This window comes from Ascaphus truei, chromosome 11 (genome assembly GCF_040206685.1).
Source record: "Ascaphus truei isolate aAscTru1 chromosome 11, aAscTru1.hap1, whole genome shotgun sequence".
NCBI lineage: Eukaryota > Metazoa > Chordata > Amphibia > Anura > Ascaphidae > Ascaphus > Ascaphus truei.
The window spans coordinates 11,587,524-11,613,693 of record NC_134493.1 but is presented as its reverse complement, the minus strand read 5'-3'; the positions used below and the strand labels follow the sequence as shown (position 1 = coordinate 11,613,693).

The window sequence follows — 26,170 nt, the reverse complement described above, 5'->3', positions numbered from 1 at the left end:
GGTATAAATGCAGGGAGGGCTAAAATGGTCTAATTATAACAACTCTCAAAGATAAGAGATTAGGGAAAAACACATCACATTCTCCTTCTTATTTGTAATATATGCCTCAGTTTATCATCCACAAGACTTTGATAAATATTACCTTGGCGGACAATTTTGATACTGGTTAAACGATTTTTTTTTGCCACCAGATACTACATAAAATTGACATCTGTGCATCCCATTTGTATGAGCTGTTATTTATTATACGTGTTGAATAACATTTTTGATGTCTTAGTCAAATAGAAAATGTTGAGTGCATGCAGTATGCCCCTATATGATTTTCCATTATAGTGTTAGAAGTGTTTTATATTCATTGGAATTTTAATGTACATTCATATTCTTATGTCAAATTTGTTTACAAATAAAATAGTGTGGAAAAGTGACTGGATGGATTATACAAAATTCATATAAAAATTAATATATAATAGCTTTTTAATATTTGGCGAGATATGGAATGAGACCGATAATGATTTGACACATAGCCGCTTTTTAATTGTGAGCCTAATATACTTTTTTTTATATATGTAACACCCTAAACATTTATTTGATAATCTGCATTAGATTATACTTGTATATGCTTACAAATGTATGGGGGAAAAAAATACACACACATATATATATATATATATACACACACACACAGTAATTGATACTGAATACTTTTTTTAATTACTGTTATATTTCCAGAAGGATAAAAAAGATGAGATATACAATCTTTAGTAATAAGGTAGAGATGTTGAAGAAATGTATCTGGTTACACTGAATGAAGTATTTGAAAAAGTCTCTTTCAATGTGTCTGTGTAACACTTTTTCCTTGTTTGCATCTGCAATAAATATAAACAACCTCATATTATTAAAAAAAAAAAAAAATCCAGCATTTTATGTAAATTGTTAGTCTTAAGAATGTACTGTAGGTAAACTCAGGTAAATCTCTTTGCCTCTAAAAAAAAATGGGGAACATAATTACAGTAACCCAGAGACAACATTTGATACATCTAGTGATAACATGCATGGCTAAGTCTACTCTAAATCTTCCACCTTATTCCCTAGATCACAAGTTCATGCACATGGGCAAAACAACTTTTTATAATAGGATTAAGAGCGTAATACACAAAGTGCTGCCCTTAGCATCAATTGTATTCTGTAGTCACTTGGATTTTTGGACATTTGCCCCTTGTATAGGTAGCCCCCATTGGGTTATCTGTAAATAATTTGGTGTTGATGTTACGTACAGTATAATTACTTCTTTCATCTTCAGCCCTTGTCACAGAACTGTTGAATAAAGTCCTCCCCATAATCTTCCTGGTACTGTGGTGGAATCCCTCTGTTTGCCATGTTGCGCCAACAAATCTCCTAATTTCATCCACCCATGTTACAGTTGTTGTCTTTGTCTTTTGATATGCCCTGAAATCCAGTCAAGTATCATCGGTGCCCAAACAATGGTAATTTCTTCTTGTAATGTGCTCCGGGCCGTTAACACACACACACACACATCTTCTATGTTATACCTCATGTATACAGAACAACACAGACCCTTAAAAACTTACCTATATCTAACTTGCGGTTTGTGCCCTGCATATGTATGTGTATATATATATATATATATATATATATATATATATATATATATATATATATATATAAAACTACAATCACATACACACGCACACATCTATCTATATGTATCATATGTGAAGGGTAGCGCTCCGTAACTTTTGTGCACTCAGTAACTTGTGGTTTGTGCCCTGCATATGTATGTATGTATGTATATATATATACAGTGTTCGACAAACCTATACATTTGCACGTCCCGGGCGAGTGGATTTATCATCGTGGCGAGCTCCTATTGGCCCAAGCAGCACACGTGTGGTACTAGGTGGCGAGTAGATTTTTTTGTTCGGCGAGTAGATTTTTTGGTGATTTGTCGACCACTGTATATATATATATATATATATATATATATATATATATATATATATATATATATATATATATATATATATATATATATATATATATATATATATATATGAACAAAAAAAATGTGGCGCCAGAGTAGTACTAGGTGAACTATAAGTGAATGAACTGTAGTGATTCTATATAAATAAAGTGCATATGATTCTTAAAGTGTACCTAAAATTTTACTTAAACTACAATTGTGCAATAATGGATAATTTATACCTAACCGTGATATTAGAAATTCTATTCTACATAACACAACACCTTAAAGAATATATAACAAATATGAAAAATATTATTAAAAAAATATATATATATATACAATACAAAAAGTGCTAAAAAATGAAAAACATGAAAAAAATATAAAAAGTCCAACCAGTCCTTCAATAGTCAGTCCATATGAATTGGTATGGATGTGTACAAGGGGGTCTTCGGCTGCTCTCAAATGGGATAAACCACCTCCACGAGTACCTACAAGCAAAAAAAGAGAGAGAGCGCACGCCCCATAGCATAACACTGTTGTATATTTATTTAAAATGGGGGAAGGGAAGGAACAGGGGGGGGGGGGGAATCAAACTCACAAGATGTAAGAATATAAAAGGCAGTTTGTGAATAATATCACCACCATCCGGTTCTGCTGGGCAAAATCACCTCCCGACCGCTGATCAGGACGGCTGCAAACCGGATACCAGGGACGCCGCTACACCGTTTATCTGCTGCCCAAATTCAGCTCTCCACTTCCGAAATGGCCGCTGTATTCTTCCCGCGCTGTGTCTGGCCTCAGGCGCGTGCGCAGTGTCTTCGTGACGTAATCGCGCTCTCAGTTTCCCTGACGCGTTTCGTCACCAGTCGGCGACTTTCTCAAAGGGCTGATCAGTGGTCGGGAGGTGATTTTGCCCAGCAGAACCGGATGGTGGTGATATTATTCACAAACTGCCTTTTATATTCTTACATCTTGTGAGTTTGATTCCCCCCCCCCCCCTGTTCCTTCCCTTCCCCCATTTTAAATAAATATACAACAGTGTTATGCTATGGGGCGTGCGCTCTCTCTCTTTTTTTGCTTATATATATATATATATACACACACACGCACACATCTATCTATATGTATCATATGTGAAGGGCAGCACTCAGTAACTTGCCTTGGTGCAGCTGGAGCAGTAAATTTATAATCTAAAAAAAATTATTAACTACATCATTAGTGACAGAGCCAGACTAAGACCCTCTGGGGCCCCAAGGCACCAAGAGTTTGGGGGCCTTTCCGTGAAATGGCCCTTTTCCTGCAGCATTGGGGCATAATGACTTAGCCATGCGACGATACGTCACGACACATGCACCTTTGGGGGCTCCCTAACCTTGGGGAACCCTAGGTACGTGCTTACTGCACCGAATGAATAATCCAGCCCTGATCAATGAATGGGTTACATAAATAAAACCCGGATATACTGCAGTTATACTGCCAGCTATATGTTTTCTGCAGTATACCAGAGTCCAATTTATGTAACAAGGGTTAGCATTCATTGCAGGAGCTGCCAGGTAACGTGGGATCCCTTGTATGGACACATTGTCCAACCCCTTCCCTCCCCTACTCATGTGTGTCAGCCATTTTCGGGCCTATCTGACTTTTAAGCCTGTGTCTGCCAGCTCTAGCTCCATTATCCAATATTCACCTATGCATTTCCTCATCTGGTTACCGATTACCATTATTTTAACCCCCCTTGGCTGAACAGTAACACACATACTCAGTATCCGTTTAACTAAAGTTTCCCTGTATTTTTTACTTTATTCACACACTTTTGTGTAAGCTATGTACTTTATTGTTTTTGTTGACACTGTTGCTAGGTAAACATACAGAGGCTGCCAGTTTCCAGCTAACTTCCTTTGTTTCCAACATCCAACATTTTCACACATTTTTTGTAGCTTCACAGTAAGTGGTTGTCTTTGTAAGGGTTTCTAGTTTGCACTGTTGTATTTTGTGAAAGGTCCTGGAATAGGACCCAAACATGGATGATACAGTCAATAAATATTTAAATTTAGCTTAAGTAACCTGAGTGTCTAGTCTAATTTACTAACTAACTAATATATATACAGTTGTGTGAAAAAGAAAGTACACCCTCTTGGAATTCCATGGTTTTACATATCAAGACATAATAACAATCATCTGTTCCTTAGCAGGTCTTAAAATTGGGTAAATACAACCTCAGGTGAACAACAACACATGACATATTACACGTGTCATGATTTATTTAACAAAAATAAAGCCAAAATGGAGAAGCCATGTGTGATAAACTAATGCAATGCAATGATAGCCCAGTATTAGTGCAAAAGATCTAATTATGTTATTTGCACCAATTGTGCATCAAGTAGACTTTGGTAATTAACCCCCAAAGATATGGATACATTAACTAACACAATTTGCAGTGTAATGCTTTCACTATACAAGATGACAGAAACTGCAGAAAGATATTCATGTTCCAAAAGTGGATATCAACTGTGCACATCATTTTTTTATCACAATTTCCAGTTAGGGCGTTTTTTGATCTTCTGTTTTTCAGGCCTTTGGGTGTGTGATATCCTTACACGCAGTCTACGTGGCTATGAGCCAAACTTCTACTTTAACCTTGCTAAATATTTCTTACGAGTCAATAGAATACAAACTAGTTTGGCTGTTAATATACCGTTTAGTATGTTACATTTCATGGATTTTTGTTTTTCATGTCAATTGAAGCATTTCCAGTAATATAATATATGACCAACATTAGGTACACACTTCTAAAACAGTAGCAGGGCTACCGCATACAACCAGAAAGGGCTATAAAAAACATCTGCAAAACAGAGTATGTGTGTATATGTATATATTCATTTACTATACTATGAATGTATGTGTGATCATTAACCAACAGGGAAAAGATAAAACAGCAGCTACAACATAACCTCAAATGCTAATCCAAACCCCTTCCTCTCAGCTGCAAGTATTAGTTTTCTTTGTGTGTGTGTGTGTGTGTGTGTGTGTGTGTGTGTGTGTGTGTGTGTGTGTGTGTGTGTGTGTGTGTGTGTGTGTGTGTATACATAAAGTACATATATGCATGCGTGTGCGCGCACACACACATACACACACACACGTTTGTATTTAAACATATTCTCCATGCTGCAGTTCATCAATTCCTAAGAAACAAATACATATTTAAAAGTGTAGCATTTGTACTGTAAATCTTACATGTCACTGCATACATTTTCGTTTTCATTAATAAAAAGAATGGAAGAAAATAACACTGTCAATCTTTAAAAAATGAGTTGACTTCCCTCTATAAAAAGTACCTCTGAATTCATAGATACATCTGCAGTAAATGAGATTAATCCATTTCTTAGTAATCCCTGGTCTGAATGCTTCGTTCTCAGTCAGCTATAGTTAAGTAAAATATAGTATAACAATATGGTTAATACCAGAAAGAATAAATACATTGCATAAAAAGAAAATAACCAGTGTATGGATCAATTAAAAAATAACTGTTTTTCTTTAATTAGTTAATTATGATACAAACGAGTTAATGAATGTAACATGCAAATATTTTGGGATACCTTGAAAAAAGTTGTAATTTCTCTCCTTAGTACCAAGTTACAGTTAAACAAACAATACAGGGTACTTTTAAGAGTCTCTGAAATGCATAAGAAACATGGTGCAAGTACACCAGTTTAATCAAATAAAATGAATTCCATAAAATCATATATTTTTTTTTATTTTGATAAATCTGATTGAGTTATTTTGCAGTTCTAAGCGTTTGATCCCTTAACATGCAGTATTTGCTTTATATCATTAAATAAATTAGAGGTGATGGATCAGATCTCCCCAGCCACTAAACTAAGGCATAAATATTAACACCAGATTTATTAAACCATAAAAGTATAATAATAGACAGAATGTACAATACATGTAGCACCAATTATTTGTTGTTCACATTAAGATGTCATACGTTTTACATTGAATCCTATACATAATATAATTGTATAATGGGTTAATGCATTACACATCATTTAATATATAAACATATAGTAATATGATATATAATTCAACTATTATACTACACTTCTAAAAATCAGAATAATATACAAATACATTACAAAAATACAGAAATCAAAATATATTTTGAATATACATATAAATATATTTTAAAGGTCTAACTATTTCAGGTAAATAATACATTTTAAACGAGGGAAGAATACAGAATTGATCTATTCTAATAGCAAAACATATGGACTAAAGTTAATTTATTTACAGTGTAATTTTTGAAAGAAAGTAATTTTTAAATGTTATAGAACAAGCTTAATACACATGCAGTTTCACACTGAATTTTAGAAACCTTGACACCGTATTGAATTGATAAGGCAAATACAGTTTTAAGGGAAATACATTCAGCATCAGTTTTACAATATTTAATTAGCAAACAGAAAATTCCTATTGTACATGCATGTACATATGTACAGTATGCAGGTGCAGTATGTATAAAACAAGTATTATTGTAGTATGGGCTGCAGTTGTCTTATTGATTAATAGGGATGTGCATTTTTTTTGCCCCAAGCCTGTGAATTAAGCATCATAATTGTCTTTTTGGGCAAAAAATTGGTGCAAAGAAATCGCATTTTAAGTTGTGCTTTTGTGCACATATATACAGTGCTAATTGCAAATGTTTCCATCTGCGCCATCAACATTAATTAGTTTTGCGCACAGCAAATGTTGCACTTGACTTACACGTTAATTATATGTATTAAAAAAAGGTTTCTTTGCACCCAAAAATAAGTAAAAAATGAATCAAACTTGGTGTAAATCGTTAAAGGTCTGCTAATAGTGCTGGCACAGAATGAAGCTGCTATCATCACCCAAAATGTATTTCATGCAGCATGGATGTTTCATTATATACAGTGGGACGGAAACGTGTATTTTAACAGTATGGCCATTACAAGCCATATTACACTGATAATTGATATTTATCAACTCTAATTATAAATAAGGAACTACACAGAATTCGGTTTTAATTGAAATGGTATCAAACAGGTGTTCAACATGATACAAGGTGTAAAAATGCTTTTCAAACAATGAATTAATGAAGCATTCATACAAACCATGAAGGTTTTATAAAGTGTTTTCACAACTTGCAGAGCTAAAATGTTGTCGCACCACTAAAAATTAAAATACCATTTTAGTAGAAAAGCCTCGAAGACTTTGAGGGGTGTGTGTGTATACCAGTCTCTTTTTGGGGGGTTATATACTGTATCAGTCGCTTGGCAGCAAAACTGGACTGAAAGCTTTTTCAAAGGAATAACATCTCATTCACCCCAACACAGTTCTTCTTTTATAAATCTGGGGCCACGATACTCTGGGGCTAGATATCAAAGGGGGTTATTTACTAAAGTTGGGGCAAAGTCTGTGCAAAAGAATTGCACCAGATTAATCAAAGGAGCAACTCCTACAGTATACTGCAGCTTTCAGTGCGATTCCTTCTCTCTGAGGAACATGGCTCTGTTTTATATACTTGTTCTGTCCGACCTTTGCAGCTGGGGGACTTTAGTCAATAGACCGCAAAGTCTCCGGCTGCACCAGTGCAGAATATATGGTGCTAAAAATAACACTAGGGGGCCTATGCAGAAAGCAGCGAATTTTCGAAATTCGCCATTTTTTGGAGATAATCGCGCAGAAAACAGCAGAAAATGGAGATTTCCGAAAATCGCGCCAATTTTTCATTTCTATTTGTAAAACTCGCCTCGCGGCTGGCGAGAACCGCAATCTCGCCAGTTTAAAATATATCCGTATGCAGAGAGGCGCGAACGGCATCTAGCGGCTGTTCGCGCCAATAAAATGGCGCGATTGTCTCCGTTTTGCCTCGCCAAAAAAAACTGGCGCTCGCGGCCATTGCAAAGGGAAAAAAAAAGGCGCGAATTTGTTTTTACATGTTTCCGAAGCGCGCATCTCGCCAATTTAAACTCGCCAGACGCATCCATGTTAAACATAGCAGAATTCGCACTTTTCTGCATATGGAGATTAAAACTCTCCAAAAAAGCTCCTTTTTATGAAATTCGCCATTTTTAAAATTCGCTGCTCTCTGCATAGGCCCCTAGGTGTATCAATTAACAAACATGTTTGCAACATTGAAAGTAATAGAAAGATAATATTTTGTACCCAGCTTCGCAACCAGGACACAAGTGTGTGTGTGTGTTATACGTATACACTTTATTTTTCTCTCTTTCCACTTTACATTCAAACCTATTACTGTATGTATTAACGCAGAAAATGTCATTGTATTCAGGAGCTTTTTCTTTCATAAATATGTTGCAATGTTTATGACTCCAATGTTGCCCCCCCCCTTTTTTTGGCTTGATACATTACCCTTTCCCAATAAGCAAATGTTTTATTTGTGTTTATTTTATTTTTTACTGATGTATTAAGCTGAAGAAACATTTTATTCGTTTGAAAGGGGCAAATAAACCCAAGGGAGGCCATAGTAAGTGATTTTAAACTTTACTTATTCATAGTAAACCCTGGGATTAAGAAACATCAACACTAACTTTAAGTGCCCAATAAACCTAGGTTTGTCACGTTTACCTGGAATGCATTAAATGGTTCAGTATAGAACAGCTGTCAGAGCTCTGAACTCACCCCCTCTGCTGCTGGGACAGGCACCGCCTCTGTGTTCCATTCCAGCCAATAGCTGAGCACGGGAGCAGAGGGCGGGGCCTGGAGAAGACTACTTAAAGCCTGCGGGGCTGAGGGTCTGAGCACGGGTTCCTTCTGCAGAAGCTCACAGCAACCTCATCACAGTCACCATGGTTCACTGGACAGACAGCGAGCGCCAGCACATCAACGGGATCTGGGCCAAGGTGTGTGCTCAGACCATTGGAGGAGAAGCTCTTGCCAGGTAAGTTACCCCAAAGAATCGATGTATATAATAATTATATCTATGCGTATGTATACGATTATATTTATATTTTATACATATATATATATTTATATTTACTATAGCCATATAACACTAACTGTAGGATACATGGGGTTAAATGTGTGCAAAACTTTTTGTTCACAGTGTAAATAGAGTATTTATGCTGCAAAAGTGGGTCCATGTTTGTGTAACAACACAGTACCACTTGTTTAAAGTGATTATGGGCATATGTGTTTACTGTATAGTAAATATTGTTATTGTTTCAATCTCACAAGGCTTTTGATCGTCTACCCATGGACACAGAGATACTTCAGCACATTTGGTAACCTAGGTAGCGCAGAGGCCATCAGCCACAACCCCAAGGTGATCGCTCATGGTGCCAAGGTGGTGACATCCATTGGAGAAGCCATCAAGCACATGGACGATGTGAAAGGATACTATGCTCAGCTCAGCAAGTACCACTCCGAGAAACTTCACGTGGATCCAGCCAACTTCAGGGTAAAATGATTATCATCAAACATTATAGGTTGACTACTATTCAAGACTATCATTGGAGTATTAATAAAATTGTTGCCTTTTTCCCCCACCATAACTATATACACATATAGGCAGTCCTCGGTTATCCGACACAATGCATTACTCAAAATGGCGTTGGATAGCGAAACGTTGTAAAGCGAAACACGTTTCCCCATAGGAACACTGTTTAAATGCTAAAATACACAAAATGCTTTACGCAGACAATAAGATATGCAGCACACACAAATTATATAGTGCATATACTGTATTATATTTATATTTATATATATATATATATATATATATATATATATATATATATATATATATATATATATATTATATACACATAAACAACTTTGCAAAGCATCGTAAGAGTGTTGGATAAGCTGTTTTGGCGTTGTAAAAATGAACATAGGTAAGCATTGCATAGAGTTGGATAAGCCATTCGTATTAAAAAGAAGCGTTGTAAAACGAGGACTGCCTGTACATAAAACAAATACAAAATATATGATCTAATATGTATATCTTGTTTAAGGAAAAAATAGAACTATATTTATATATACCAGAATGGAAGTCTTATATATATGTACATGTTTTGTTTCTGACAGCGTTTCGGTGGCGTCCTGGTCATTGTCCTGGCCCACCACTTCCATGAAGAGTTCACCCCTGAGATACAAGCTGACATTACGAAGATGTTTGGGGTCGTGGCTGATGGATTGGCAAAAGCATACCACTAAATCATGAATGGAGCACCCTTGAGCGCAGTGATAAGCTACAAGTCAACATCTTACACAACATAGGATTTTTATGGAAATGTTTTTTGTGTTTTCAAAATGTAGCAATAAAATTCAGCTCCTAATAAAAACAAGTTTTATGCATATTTTGATTACATGTGTTTCACTGACATCTAAACTGAGCCAATTAACATCATTTAGATAAGGTCAATGATCAAACGAATGGTCGGTATACATATTTTGGGGAGGGGGAGAGAAAGAGAGACATGGAGAGGTGGGAGACATATTTTGGGAGGGGAAGAGAAAAGGAGACATGGAAAGGTGAGAGATATATTGGGGGGAAGGGGAGAGAAAGAGAGACATGGAGAGGTGGGAGATATTGGGGGAAGTGGAGAGACATACAGTAGAAAGGTGAGAGACATATTGGGGGGAGGGGGAGAGAAAGAGAGACATGGAGAGGTGGGAGACATATTGGGGGAAGTGGAGAGACATAGAAAGGTGAGAGATATATTGGGGGGAGGGGGACAGAAAGAGAGACGTGAAGAGGTGGGAGACATTGGGGGGAGGGGGAGAGAGACATGGAGAGGTGGGAGACATTGGGGGGAGGGGTAGAGAGACATGGATAGGTGGGAGACATTGGGGGGAGGGGGAAAGAGACATGGAGAGGTGGGAGACATATTGGGGGAGAGGGAGAGAAAGATGACTAAATGGGGATGAAGGTCAGGCAGAGATGGCAGAATTGAGGGGAGGATAAGTTTTGGGGGACTGAGGGTTATTCTTTGGGTCAGGGGGGTCACTTGGGAGTATTGATCAGCAGGGGAGATTCATCAGTACCCCCATTGAGTTTGGTTATGGGGGTCCCTGATCCCTGGGCAACATTTATATAAGGAATAAATATATAATACATGAAACTGGTAGGTAGGAGTGGATGACACTGGGGAAAGCAAATGGGAGAGGGAAAAAAGGGAGGGGGAAAAAGGAGGAGGGGCAGGGGAGGGAAGGGATCACTGTTTATTTTATTGTTTGCTGGTATCTGGCACACTGAGATACACACAGCACACTGACAGGCACACAGCACACTGACAGACACACAGCACACAGCACACAATGAGATACACGCAGCACACTGACAGGCACACACCGCACACTGACAGACACACAGGACACCGACAGGCACACACCGCACACTGACTGGCATGCAACACACTGACAGGCCTACCGCACACTGACAGGCACACACCGCACACTGACAGGCACACACCGCACACAGCACACTGACAGGCACACAGCACACTGAGATGCACACAACACACAGACAGTCACACAGCACACTGACAGGCACACAGCACACTGACAGGCACACACCGCACACTGACAGGCACACCGCACACTGACAGGCACACAGCACACTGACAGGCACACAGCACACTGACAGGCACACACTGCACACTAACAGGCACACACTGCACACAGCACACTGACAGGCACACAACACACAGACAGTCACACAGCACACTGACAGGCACACAGCACACTGACAGGCACACAGCACACTGAGATACACACAGCACACTGACAGGCACACAGCACACAGCACACAGTGAGATACACGCAGCACACTGACAGGCACACAGCACACTGACAGGCACACACCGCACACTGACAGACACACAGGACACCGACAGGCACACACCGCACACTGACTGGCATGCAACACACTGACAGGCCTACCGCACACTGACAGGCACACAGCACACTAAGATACACACACTGCACACTGACAGGCACACACTGCACACTGACAGACACACACTGCCCACTGACAGACACACACTGCACACTGACAGGCACACACTGCACACTGACAGGCACACACTGCACACAGCACACTGACAGGCACACACTGCACACAGCACACTGACAGGCACACAGCACACTGAGATGCACACAACACACAGACAGTCACACACCACACTGACAGGCACACAGCACACTGACAGGCACACAGCACACTGACAGGCACACAGCACACAGCACACAGTGAGATACACGCAGCACACTGACAGGCACACAGCACACTGACAGGCACACACCGCACACTGACAGACACACAGGACACCGACAGGCACACACCGCACACTGACTGGCATGCAACACACTGACAGGCCTACCGCACACTAACAGGCACACCGCACACTGACAGGCACACACCGCACACTGACAGGCACACACCGCACACTGACAGGCACACACCGCACACTGACAGGCACACACCGCACACCGACAGGCACACCGCACACTGACAGGCACACACTGCACACGGACAGGCACACACTGCACATGGACAGACACACACTGCACATGGACAGACACACACTGCACACGGACAGACACACACCACACACTGACAGGCACACCGCACACTGACAGGCACACAGCACACTGACAGACACACAGCACCCTGACAGACACACAGCACACTGACAGACACACAGCACACTGACAGACACACAGCACACTAACAGACACACAGCACACTGACAGACACACAGCACACATAGCACACTGACAGGCACACACAGCACACTGACAGGCACACACAGCACACTGACAGGCACACACCGCACACTGACAGGCACACACCGCACACTGACAGGCACACAGCGCACACTGACAGGCACACACCGCACACTGACAGGCACACACCGCACAGTGACAGGCCCACACAGCACACTGACAGACACACAGCACACTGACAGGCACACATAGCACACTGACAGGCACACACAGCACACTGACAGGCACACACCGCACACTGACAGGCACACACCGCACAGTGACAGGCCCACACCGCACACTGATAGGCACACAGCACACTGAGAGGCACACAGCACACGGACAGACACATAGCACACTGACAGGCACACAGCACACATAGCACACTGACAGGCACACATAGCACACTGACAGGCACACACAGCACACTGACAGGCACACACAGCACACTGACAGGCACACACCGCACACTGACAGGCACACAGCGCACACTGACAGGCACACACCGCACACTGACAGGCACACACCGCACAGTGACAGGCCCACACAGCACACTGACAGACACACAGCACACTGACAGGCACACAGCACACTGACAGGCACACACCGCACACTGACAGGCACACACCGCCCAGTGAAAGGCCCACACCACACTGACAGGCACACAGCACACGGACAGGCACACACAGCACACTGAGAGGCACACAGCACACTGACAGGCACTGAATCACAAATAGAACACAGAGCAAACTGTAACTGACACATTTATACACAGCATCCTGAAGAACACTGACAGACTGAAACACACAGCAAATTGACACACACTCACATGCACAACAAACTGACGCACAAACACACACAACAAACTGACACAAATACAGCAAATTGACACACATACACACAGCATACCTTCCAAAAGCAGCACATAGTAACTCCTCCCCCTGATGTCATGGAGAGCAGGGGCGGGCAGCGCTCTGCAGCTCTTTGCCTCGGTTCCGTCCCCAGCCTCTGCTGCCTGCTCTCTGCAATCCCCCCTCCTCGTCGCAGCTCCCAGCTCCTGATCTAGTTGGCAAGTTGTTGTTAAGGAGACTGGAGGAGGAAGGGGCCCTGACTTCTGTGGTTGTCGGCTAGAGGGCTGGGCCAAATGTCCCAGCTCTCCCCCCTATCGGCAACCCTAAGCGGGCCCCCCAACAGCACGGGCCCCAGAGCTTTTCCCGGGCTATAGTTACACCCCTGATCGGATTACTTCCTGGATCAACGTCCTTCCCATGTTTACTTATTTGGTATATCCCTGTATACTTTTCCTTTCTAAAAAGATGTCCAACCATTTTTTGAACAAATCTATTGTATCTGCCATCACAGTCTCCATGGGTAATGAATTCCACATTTTAACTGCCCTTACTGTAAAGAACCATTTCCTTTGTTGCTGGTGAAATCTCCTTTGCTCCAACCTTAAGGGATGCTCCTGAGTCGTTTGTACTGCCCTTGGGATGAATAGTTACACCCCTGATCGGATTACTTCCTGGATCAACGTCCTTCCCATGTTTACTTATTTGGTATATCCCTGTATACTTTTCCTTTCTAAAAAGATGTCCAACCATTTTTTGAACAAATCTATTGTATCTGCCATCACAGTCTCCATGGGTAATGAATTCCACATTTTAACTGCCCTTACTGTAAAGAACCATTTCCTTTGTTGCTGGTGAAATCTCCTTTGCTCCAACCTTAAGGGATGCTCCTGAGTCGTTTGTACTGCCCTTGGGATGAATAGTTCATTTAAAATCTCCTTGTACTGTCCCCGAATATATTTGTATATAGTTATCATATCCCCTCTTAGATGCCTCTTTTCTAATGTAAATAATTCTAAATTAGCTAGCCTCTCCTCATAAATTAGATTGCCCATCCCCTTTATTAATTTGGTGGCTCTTCTCTGCACTCTCTCTAGTTCCATAATGTCTTTTCTAAGGGGTGGTGCCCAAATTTGTACTCCATTTTCAAGGTGTGGTCTTACTAATGCCTTGTAAAGGGGCATAATTATGTTTACTTCCCTTCCATCCATTGCCCGTTTAATGCAAGATAAGATTTTGTTTGCTTTGCAGCTACTGCATGACTTTGGGCACTATTGCTAAGCCTGCTGTCTACAAGCACTCCTAAATCCTTCTCCATCAAGGATTCCCCCAATTTATCCCCATTTAATTTGTAAGTCGCCTGTTTATTCTTGCTTCCCAAATGCACAACCTTACATTTATCTGTATTAAACCTCATCTGCCATTTATCTGCCCACGTTTCCAGTCTCGCCAAGTCCTTCTGGAGAGAAATTATATCCTGCTCTGATTCTACTACCTTACACAATTGTCATCAGCAAAGATGGAGACTTTGCTCTCGAATTCAAACTCAAGGTCATTAATAAACAAGTTAAAAAGCAGGGGTCACAATACCGATCCCTGAAGTACTCCACTCATGACCTTAGCTCAACCTGAAAATGTTACATTTATGACAACCTTCTGTTGTCTGTCCTTTAACCAGTTTTCAATCCAGGTGCATATATTTTTACTGAGTCCAATTTGGTTTATTTTGTACACCAACCTCTTGTGTGGAACTGTATCAAAAGCCTTTGCAAAATCTAAGTAGACCACATCAACTGCATTACCCTGGTCTAAATTCCTACTTACCTCCTCAACGAAACAAATAAGGTTCATTTGGCATTATCTTTCCTTCATAAATCCATGCTGACTATTACTAATAATTCTGTTTTCCATTAGGTATTCCTGAATATTATCCCGTATTAAACCTTCAAATAGCTTCCTCATTATTTAAGTCAGGCTCACAAGTCTGTAATTCCCCGGTTGTGATCTAGCTCCCTTTTTAAATATAGGCACCACATCTGCTTTACGCCAATCTTGTGGTACTGAGCCTGTGGAAATGGAGTACAATATTAAATGTAATGGTTTGGCTATTACTGAACATAAGTCCTTGAGAACTCTTGGATGTATGCCATCGGGGCCAGGTGCCTTATTTACTTTAATTTTATCAAGCCACCTATGAACTTCTTCCTCAGTTAACCAATTGGTCATTAATATATATATATATATATATATATATATATATATATATATATATATATATATATATATATATGTATATATATATCTATATATTTAGATATATATATAAATACTACTTACTTTATCCTATCCAAAGTCATGGAAACATTTGTCCATTCCCAACTAAGGAACTATTATAATAAGTCACATTTTCTTAGTGAATGACATGTTTGGATGTTTGATGCATACAGCTTATTTAGTGACTGTGCAGAGTTGTCGGATCTCATCCAATCCTCTCTGGAGGCCAGCACACATCAGACCAGCTCCTTCATGAGCGTGTCCTTAGTTACCAAGGGAAAGAAACCCAGCAAAATAGCTACCAATGTTGTGCAAAGCGTTCAAACTAGAGCAGAGGAGTTCTGAGAGAGAAAAAAAACACAGAAATATGTTAAAGAATAAACAATATACAAAAACCAACTACAGTATCTATGTTTAGATATGGATCCATTTAGAGGATACATTATGAGAAGTACCATTTTTCAAAGCTGTTCATGTACTGTATACAGAAAAGAGATATGTCTAGGGTGATAATCTCCTACAATTAAGTGGCAATGACTGAGAGGAAAACAGGCAAACAGAGTGATACAGGACACCCTGACTCATATTATATCAGAAGGAAAAATAGAACAGCGCACAAAGCGCAATAAAATAATTCCTAAGGAAATTGTGACAAAACGAATACTTAAAAACAATCGATATCTGTAGTGAAATAATTTTAACTTTCCCTGCAGCTGAGGTTATCTGTCAACCAGAGAGAAAATGGCAAAGTCCAGAAAGAATAAACCTATAGCGCAAATACAAAGTAGTCTGTACATGTTGTGCAATTTACCACTCCAATAGTATAAACTCACAGGAATGCTTCTTAATAAAGTATTTTTATAAATATATCCAATAGATCACTGAGGGGCTTCTGGACATCTCCTCCCCTCTGCAGATCATCATTTCAGTTTGGCGTAACTAAATACAGGCATACCTCGCATTAACGTACGCAATGGGACCGGAGCATGTATGTAAAGCGAAAATGTACTTAAAGTGAAGCACTACCTTTTTCCCACTTATCGATGCATGTACTGTACTGCAATCATCATATACATGCATAACTGATGTAAATAACGCATTTGTAACAGGCTCTATAGTCTATCCGCTTGCGCACAGCTTCGGTACAGGTAGGGAGTCGATATTGCTGTTCAGGACATGCTGACAGGCGCATGCGTGAGCTGCCGTTTGCCTATTGGGCGATATGTCCTTACTCGTGAGTGCACTTAAAGTGAGTGTCCTTAAACCGGGGTATGCCTGTATGTGAAGAGATTTTGCATAAAGCAAAACATAGCGTAATACATTTAATAGAAACAATTAAAACATGAAAGTTGCACAGTGCACTCACGGATTTGTAGATGAATAAGCGCAGATTGAGTACCCCCGACTCAGGGAAACCTCAGAGGTCTGCTCTGCCAGCCCTGGCGTCCGTGGTGTTAAATGCAGAGTGCTTCCGCATCACGTGATGATCAGTGTTGTCTCGCGATGTTTGGCGACCGGATGGTTGAACTCTCTATTTGGTGCAGATTCTCACCCTATGCATATCGCGCAAGCTTCATCAGGTGTGATCGTACTTTATAATACTTCATGGGGTCCGGGAGGCATCAAAAGACCCGCAGAGAAATTGAAAGTAGATTAGCAATTATATATGTAGCCCTGTGTAATTTTGGGGTTACATGCCTCTCTCCTCCTGTGCAATAATCCCTGTTAAAAGGGCAGGTTTGCCAGGAGTAATCATGAGGTTTGCCCTCATCCTCTGTGATGTGTATTGTGTAGTGAAGGAAGTGACATTATGCTCTGTGTCCACTTACAGTGACACAGGGGTGGTGCCTACTGGAGCTATATAGTATGATCACTTCCTGAATTTAGTGTGTGTGTGAGTGACTCATCCCACTTGAATTAGACTGTCTGACCCAACACAGTGCCAGGGCACTGGAAAGGATTGTGGCCCTCCCTTAGGGGAGAGGTGGGCAGACTATTCCTCTTACTCTATTAGAGAGTAAGGGAAGAGCAAGGACAGCTTCTAGGGCCCTGACTAGGAGTGGTGTCCAGGGACTTCCTTGAGGTGGGCAACCTTTATAATGAGCGGCTAGAGACCGGCCGCAATGATGGGCAGTCTGCCACTAAAGATGACAATAAAGAATGTCCAATTTGAAAGAACCTTCTTGCCTGAGAATGGAGTAATTCAGGGAGAAGCTGCACCCAGAGGTTCTCTTCCAGAGACTCCTCCCTGCTGTCGTGGGGACCTGGAAGAGATGGAGGCGCTGTACCAGAAGTGAGTAGTTCTCAGCATTACCTCACGAGCCAGTACTGATGTATTTCCCCATATCACCGCGGAAGACTGAGGAGTTCTGTAAGCCAGCAGGTGCACCACACTATAGTACATGTAACATAGGGCAGTTTCCTCACGTAAGGGGCCAATATGAGATTGGGGGGGGAAACACCGTTACATATACATGGGCGGAATGCTCCAGCTTGCCCCGGTGGGCTAGTGCTGTGAACGTGCCATAGCACGGCCGCAGCAAGGGCCTACAGCATACCCGCATTTGCAGAGGTCCCACGCTCTTCCCCACAACAAGGAAACTGATTGCCAGGGGAGAGAGCGGGGCTTTTGTAAGACTTATCTTTTCAAACGGACGTGTTGCCATGACAACAAACAATCACATGACGCTGCTGTAAGAGGGCCAGCAGGTAAGTGAAATGCCCTGGGCCACATTTAACCTCCAATCTGCCCCTGATTATATGTATCATATATATATATATATGCAGCGTCCCCTTCCCCTCCATGCTGTTACTTGTCACCTTCTTCAAACATCCCTTTCTCGCCCACCTTATCTAAATCTCTGTTTTTTTTCTGCTTTCCTAACCTCTGTTTTAGCCATAGATTCCTCTGTTAATCAGTATTGCTGACCGAGGAAGAGAGGAGAACTCTCGAAAGCTTGTCCTATGACAAATTGTTAGTCCAAATAAAAAAGGTATCACCTAATACTGAAGTACTCATTTATATATATATATATATATATATATATATATATATATATATATATATATATATTTATATATATATATATATACACACACACACACACACACACACACACACACACACACACACACACACACACATATATATATGATCACGTGCCCCTGTGGGCTGCGCTATGTGGGGAAAACTACACGGATGCTGAAGGAGAGAATAGCCATCCATCGCTCCACGATCAGGAAAGCATTGAACAGCAAGGATGAACAGAGTGAGCTTAAATATCTGCCGGTTGCCAGACATTTTAAAGAACAACGGCACTCACTAGCCACAATGCGATGTATGCCTATATTACAGGTACTGCCACCACCCAGAGGGGGAGATAGGAACAAGTTGCTTCTGCAACAAGAGGCAAGACTAATATACGAGCTCAAGACCATATCTCCTTACGGACTAAATGAAGATCTGAAATTAGGCTGTTTTCTGTAAAAATCATATACAAATTCTGTAGTGTGAATATTTTTGTGTATAGTGATTGTTTTATTGTTACATTATCTCATTGCACATTGTACCCGTTACGCATTTTTCTCTATCCCCCCTTCTTTCCCCCCCCCTCCCTTTTTTTGCATTTTTTTGCATTTTTTATGCATTTTTTATGCATTTTTTATGCATTTTTTATGCATTTTTTATGCATTTTTTTGCATGTTTTATTCACTCATTCACTTTTGGGTGTGTAGTCACACTCGGTGTCCATCTTTTAAACAACTCACAGTCCACTATTGGTTGCATGTGGATACATCAGCACTTTAACCATCTGTACATCTGGATGGGCTGGTTGGTACTACAGGCTTTAGCCATGCCACTTTGTAGTAGACATACATGTATATATTACGTTTTTTTTCTGGGAGTCTAATATATTGATTACGGTAATTACACCAACACTCTACAAGATAGGGCTATATATATGCCATGAATTACCATGTTCCTTCTGGAATACAGTTATCTATGTTATAGACATTAACTTTATGATTTTGGTTTTATTGTGGGCCTGATTTCAGGTTCACCCATGCATTTAAAATGTTTAACCTTTGATTACTTTGTTACAGACAATGCCACTATTCGTGCTTAGTATGCTACTGCCTTCTTTATTGTGCCCATGTTTCCGTTTCAGTTCTGCCATTACGCAGTTTGAGCAACAGCCTCATGCTCTTTAATACTGCTTGCGCTATTTGCGCAGCGTTGCGCATGCGCATTAGCACAGATACACGCATACCCTCTGCTGTAGTCAGGGACGCGTTCGGGTTGTCAGCAGCACACTGCGCATGCGCGGTTACGCTCCACGGCGCGCATTGTATGAGAATCACCCGCTCTCCATGCACAACAGGTTGGGGAAGTGTTTAGACCCAACGGACGCGCTGCCATTATGCGATTTATGATTGACTGCCCGTTACACCCTGACCACTGCTCCCTGGACAATGTGCATGCTTTGCAGGACCATTTGCATTAACGTATTCATTTACGGGCACGCTTTGTAACATCCACAGTATGTATCTCCAAGCACTGATGGCGAGTTGCTGTTCAGGCTATGCATTTTATATGTATTTTAACCATTTATGCGCATTTGAATATCATTAGATGTTTCAAGTAGTCATGGTTACGTAAACAGGATGCACTGTGATGTCATTATGTTGTTATCAAGGTTTGATCATGTGACTAGGTACACATATGCTTAGATCAGGTTCTCTCATTGGTGCGTACCAGTATCAGTATGTTGGATTGGCTGTTTAGAAATGTGGGTTGTATCTGGGATTACAATTTGGAGTTCATGATTGTTTTCAGGTGTTTTTTAGTATGTGTTAAGGGGTATATATGGGTGCTTGTGTTAGTCTGTAGTTGCACTGCCCTGAGGAAGGTCCCGTTGAGAGGACCGAAACGTTGGCGGCCTTGTGTTACTGAATACACTTTTTTGATACCATACCTGCAGTGTGCTGTCTCTTTTTGGCTATCAGGATCCCCTGGTCTCTATATGTCTACATACTCTCTATGGGACAAGCATCTGCCTCCTGCAACAAAACCGTGAGTGCTAATCTCCATACCTGACTATATATATATATATATATATATATATATATATACATACATATACATACATATATACATCCAATATATATATATACATACATATATCCTATATATATATATATATATATATATATATATATATATATATATATCACATGGAAATCTTACTGTATGTTCATTTGCATGTCTTAGACAGGTCTGCAACCTTGTCTTTCACCATTATCGCCCAGCACACAGCACTTTCACTGCAGCAAGGGATTCTGGGAAATGACATGTAAATGACCCCTTTTGTCTCAAGCTCATATTACACAAGCAATATATCTCTCTACAAATCTCTTTTGGGATTTGTATTCAAGCTAGGGATAATTTCCATAAATTCCCTGGCTTCTTACAGTGTTACTAATAGATTAGTGTTTTTACATTTCTGTGCTATCTTTTATTTCTTTTTGTGACACCTAATTAATAACATGTGTTTTTGATATTGCCAACGGTATACCAGAGTGCTATCTTCTTGGGCTCCTTTTTCTCTTGTTCTTTTCATTCATTCATTGGCCCTATAGAACCACTGACATATTTACTGAGTATATATATTATTGTCAGTTTATTGGTAACCTTAATTGTGCAGTCATGCGGATGCGGAGTCTGTTCTCTCTCAACTCATATATATATATAAAAAAAACAAAGAATTGTAGTGCCACAGTATTATTATAATATACTAAATTAGTGACTAAAGTGTTAATAAAATAATGTGAATTCAGGTGTAAAAGTGTAAAGTGTAATTCCTTATAAACAACATATAAGTGATTAAATAAAAGTGTATCACACAAAACTTCACAATATATACATGAAATATGTAAAAGGTGCAAAAAAGCAAAAAGGAAAAAAGTCCAACCAATCCTTTTTAAATCAGTCCATAAACCGTGTGGATAATTAATGCTGGTATGGGGAGTCTTTGGCTGCTCTCAGAGAGGATGAACCACATCCAAGATACCTACAAAAGAAACAAAAGAGAGAGCGCACGCCCCATAGCATAATACTGTATATTTAATAGTAAAAAGGGAAGGGAAGGGGGGGGGAAAGAGTGACACTCACAGGAGTAAAATCAATTTAAAACATTGCGTGAATAATTCACCACCATCCGGTTCTGTACTGCAAGCATCCAAAGTTCTTTGCTCCCTCAGGGCTGTATGGAGATGATGCAGGAGAACCGTGGTGTAGTTCGCAGAGAGAATTCAGTCCTTGTATACCGGAAAAAAGCCTCCTTCACTTTCAAATGCAAAGGAAAAGTGGATAGAACGATGCTCAAATACAGTGTGTGCAAATCCACATATGGTTAATAAAGTAGATAATCCAGAGAAAGGAACCATATATAATCCATAGGCTCACTTATGTAACATCAACATATAAGGGGAGGCAAATATAATGACCTAGCGGTCAGTCTGCCTGACTACCGCAAAACATGGTCAATTTTGCACATCCCACCCTTAATATACATACATCCCCATGGGGTATCAAGTAATACAATAAGGGCTGATGCCCCTTACTTGCCCTGAGGGTATCCTGAATTCCGTGACACCTAAGCTGGATGGGGTTTCCTCTGCGTGCACTCCTGATGTCTTGAAGCAGTAAAGATGAAGGAAAGCAAAGGATGCACTGCACCTGGATTGTTAATAGGAAAAAATAGGGCAAACTCCAAAATAAAATCGAAGGTTTTTATTCCATAGTTCACATATGAATGTACAGCAGCCGCACCAACACGTTTCGTCCCACAGGGGACTTTATCAAGGTGTATGAATAAACACGTACCTTCTGCCAGATATAACCCACATTTCGCGCCAAAAGCTCGTAGGGATGTACCGCGCATGCGCACCAGTGCCGCATTGCGCACTCGAGACGCCACACCATGCCCCAACCAACCACAGACAGGACCCGGAGTGACGCCAGAAGTGTGCGCCCGCGACCCCGCTGAGGCACATATCAGACATACGCAGTAGTGTCGCGTCACCCAGTCCCAACGGCACACCAAGCCCCGTGATCGAAAAAGGAACAGGAAGCTGCGTCCCAAGTGAGCAACTGCGTTGCAAGCTGGAACGCATACCAGGACAGTGACTGCATAACCAATGGATGAAACAGTATAAAAACAAAATAAACTTTATTGAGACACAAAGAAATAACAATAAACACTATATGCTAAAAAAACTGATACTAATAAACAATGTATATATAATATCTTAAATGAAAAAATTATAAAATAAATTAAAGAAAGACAGAAAAACAATATAGATAGCAAAGCAAGATTTGAAAGAAATAGTAACCTAATGATAAATAAAGACCAATGAATAGCAACGAAACTTGTTGACAATCACAGTCACAACTAACCATAACAAAATAAATATACATTTATATTCTTATTGTTTAAAAAAATATATATATATTTATAGAACAAAATGCATAATATATGAATAATGGCATAAGTATAGTGACAGTGATGGTCATACAATCATGTTTACTCAATATAGAAACAAAATCCAAGGCTAAGGAATCTCAAAGTTGATAAATAAACATTCAAAGTAATAACAGATCTAAATTGCATATACCTTAAATATCAAATTAACAATTACATAACATTGTTTTAAGCCTTGTGTCATATTCTATATGCTGGAGATGTATACAGAAATTCATTATAGATTGCAAAGAGCATAAGATGTAAAATTAGAATTAGTATATAGACATATTGCAAAAAGTAATATTAAAAAAGATCAGAAATACAGTCATTATAATAATTATTTATATATATTAACTATTAGAACAGAATGCAAACGGTCAATGATGATAGACATATATTTAATTCACAGAAAATGGGAAAGATCCCATTCAATGTTTAGACCGTGAGGCATCCTGGTCCTCAATGTAAAGATCCAGAATGCCTCATGTTGGTCCAACCTTTGGACTCTATTACCCCCTCTAGGCATGGGAGAAATCAATTAGATACCTTGAAATTTAAAATTTCGTATACCACCATGTGGACAATGGGTAAAATGGGTAAAATGTTTAGGAACAGGATGGTTAAGATCCCCCTTGGATATCAACCGTAAATGTTCCATGATACGAACTTTTAAATTCCTAATGGTTCTTCCCACGTACTGACTACCACATCCGCAAGTGATGAGGTAGACAACATATGAGGATTTGCAATTGATAAATGACTTGATTTTATGAGTCCTCCCAGTTTGACTGGAAAGGAAGCTGTTGGATTGAGACATATTAATGCAAACTTTGCAGGAACTACATGGGAAAGAACCATTAGGAAGTCTATTAGTGTCAGATAATGTGGAGGAGAAAAGGCTAGGGGATAAGAAACTAGCTATCGTCTTAGCTTTTTTTATATATCACATTTGGGCCAGAGGCTACGTATGGCTTCAAGACGAGGTCCAGGGAGAGTACTGGCCAGTGTTTGATAAGAATCTTTTTATCTGTTCGGCCTGAGCACTAAATGAGGTAACAAATAATGGTGTATTATTCATCGACATATCCCTTTTCGAGTGGTGAAACAAATCCGCTCTATCCATTTTTGTGACCTCCTGTATGGATTTATGTAAATTTATTGGGTCATAACCACGTTGCACAAACCTGTCATAAAGGTCTTTGACTTGGATCTCATAATCATCATCGTTTGAACAATTACGTCGTAGACGAATCAATTGATGACACTATGCTTTGTGTCTTAAATGATAATGACAAGGAATTTTTGTATAATGCCACTCCCATCACGGCAGTGTTTCACCATCTCCCAAAGATTCATAAATCACTTGTCTCCCCTCCTGGGAGACCCATAATATCTAGTATTGGATCTTTGGGAGATGGTATCTCACGCTATGTAGATCGGTTTCTACAACCCTTAATGAGAGCTCTACCATCCTTCATATTAGATAGTGGGGACCTCCTTAAACATATCAATAAAATTTCTTGGAAACGCAATATGATATGGGTCACACTGGACGTGACATCACTATACACCATGATATTACATGAGCATGGGATGACAGCTGTTCGCTATTTCCTTTCACGCACTGACATTTCACCGGCACAAATCACCTTTTTGTTGGATGCTATTCATTTCCTTCTTACACACAATTCTTTTCTGTTTGATGGGGTCCACTAACTCCAAACACGTGGAACAGCAATGGGAACAAGCTTTGCCCTTTCCTATGCCAACCTGTTCATGGGTTGGTGGGAGTCGTTCCACGTGTTTGGAGATGACAATAAATTTAGGGAGCACATTTTCTTCTATAAACGGTTTATAGATGATCTTATTATTATTTGGGAGGGTGATGTCACCACACTTTTATCTTTTATTGACACTTTAAATATTAATAAATATAATCTTCACTTCACTTTTCTCTATAATCATCATCACATTCACTTTTTAGATCTTAATTTATACATTGATATTAATATGGTTATTCAATCAGATATATTTCGCAAAACCAATTCTCGCAACACTTTTTTACGTGCCAACAGCTGTCATCCACGTGCTCTTATTAAAGGAATACCAAAAGGACAATTGATTCGTTTACGATGTAATTGTTCAAACAATGATGACTATGAGATCCAAGTCAAAGACCTTTATGACAGGTTTGTGCAACGTGGTTATGACCCAATAGATTTACATAAATCCATACAGGAGGTCTCAAAAATGGATAGAGCGGATTTGTTCCACCACTCGAAAAGGGATATGTCGATGAATAATACACCATTATTTGTTACCTCATTCAGTGCTCAGGCCGAACAGATAAAAAGATTCTTATCAAACACTGGCCAGTACTCTCCCTGGACCCCGTCTTGAAGCCATACGTAGCCTCAGGCCCAAATGTGATATATAAAAAAAGCTAAGACGATAGCTAGTTTCTTATCCCCTAGCCATTTCTCCTCCACATTATCTGACACTAATAGACTTCCTAATGGTTCTTTCCCATGTAGTTCCTGCAAAGTTTGCATTAATATGTCTCAATCCAACAGCTTCCTTTCCAGTCAAACTGGGAGGACTCATAAAATCAAGTCATTTATCAATTGCAAATCCTCATATGTTGTCTACCTCATCACTTGCGGATGTGGTAGTCAGTACGTGGGAAGAACCATTAGGAATTTAAAAGTTCGTATCATGGAACATTTACGGTTGATATCCAATGGGGATCTTAACCATCCTGTTCCTAAACATTTTACCCATTG

At 40.0% G+C, this 26,170-nt stretch overlaps 2 protein-coding genes and 1 long non-coding RNA gene across 8 annotated transcripts in view; 2 read left to right on the top strand and 1 right to left on the bottom strand.

Annotated features, from left to right (window-relative positions):
• Nucleotides 1–26,170, top strand: part of NPRL3 (NPR3 like, GATOR1 complex subunit) — a 374,812-nt gene that overhangs the window by 63,552 nt on the left and 285,090 nt on the right. The window lies entirely within an intron of this gene.
• Nucleotides 654–6,057, bottom strand: LOC142463047 (uncharacterized). Its single transcript, XR_012787350.1, has 3 exons — nucleotides 5,320–6,057; nucleotides 1,275–1,446; nucleotides 654–866 (listed from the first exon to the last, which is right to left on the bottom strand). It is a non-coding gene; the product is annotated as an uncharacterized LOC142463047 (long non-coding RNA).
• Nucleotides 8,751–10,329, top strand: LOC142463043 (hemoglobin subunit beta-2-like). The gene is made up of 3 exons (XM_075565260.1): nucleotides 8,751–8,909; nucleotides 9,206–9,428; nucleotides 10,058–10,329. The coding sequence occupies exons 1-3, from the start codon at nucleotides 8,818–8,820 to the stop codon at nucleotides 10,184–10,186; spliced, it is 444 nt and encodes a 147-aa protein (XP_075421375.1). The 5' UTR covers nucleotides 8,751–8,817; the 3' UTR covers nucleotides 10,187–10,329.

Coding starts and splice junctions, on each gene's coding strand:
- LOC142463043 (XM_075565260.1), top strand. CDS start 8,818: ATGGTTCACTGGACAGACAGCGAGCGCCAGCACATCAACGGGATCTGG. Junction 8,910..9,205: donor GGAGGAGAAGCTCTTGCCAG/GTAAGTTACCCC, acceptor CAATCTCACAAG/GCTTTTGATCGTCTACCCAT. Junction 9,429..10,057: donor TGGATCCAGCCAACTTCAGG/GTAAAATGATTA, acceptor TGTTTCTGACAG/CGTTTCGGTGGCGTCCTGGT.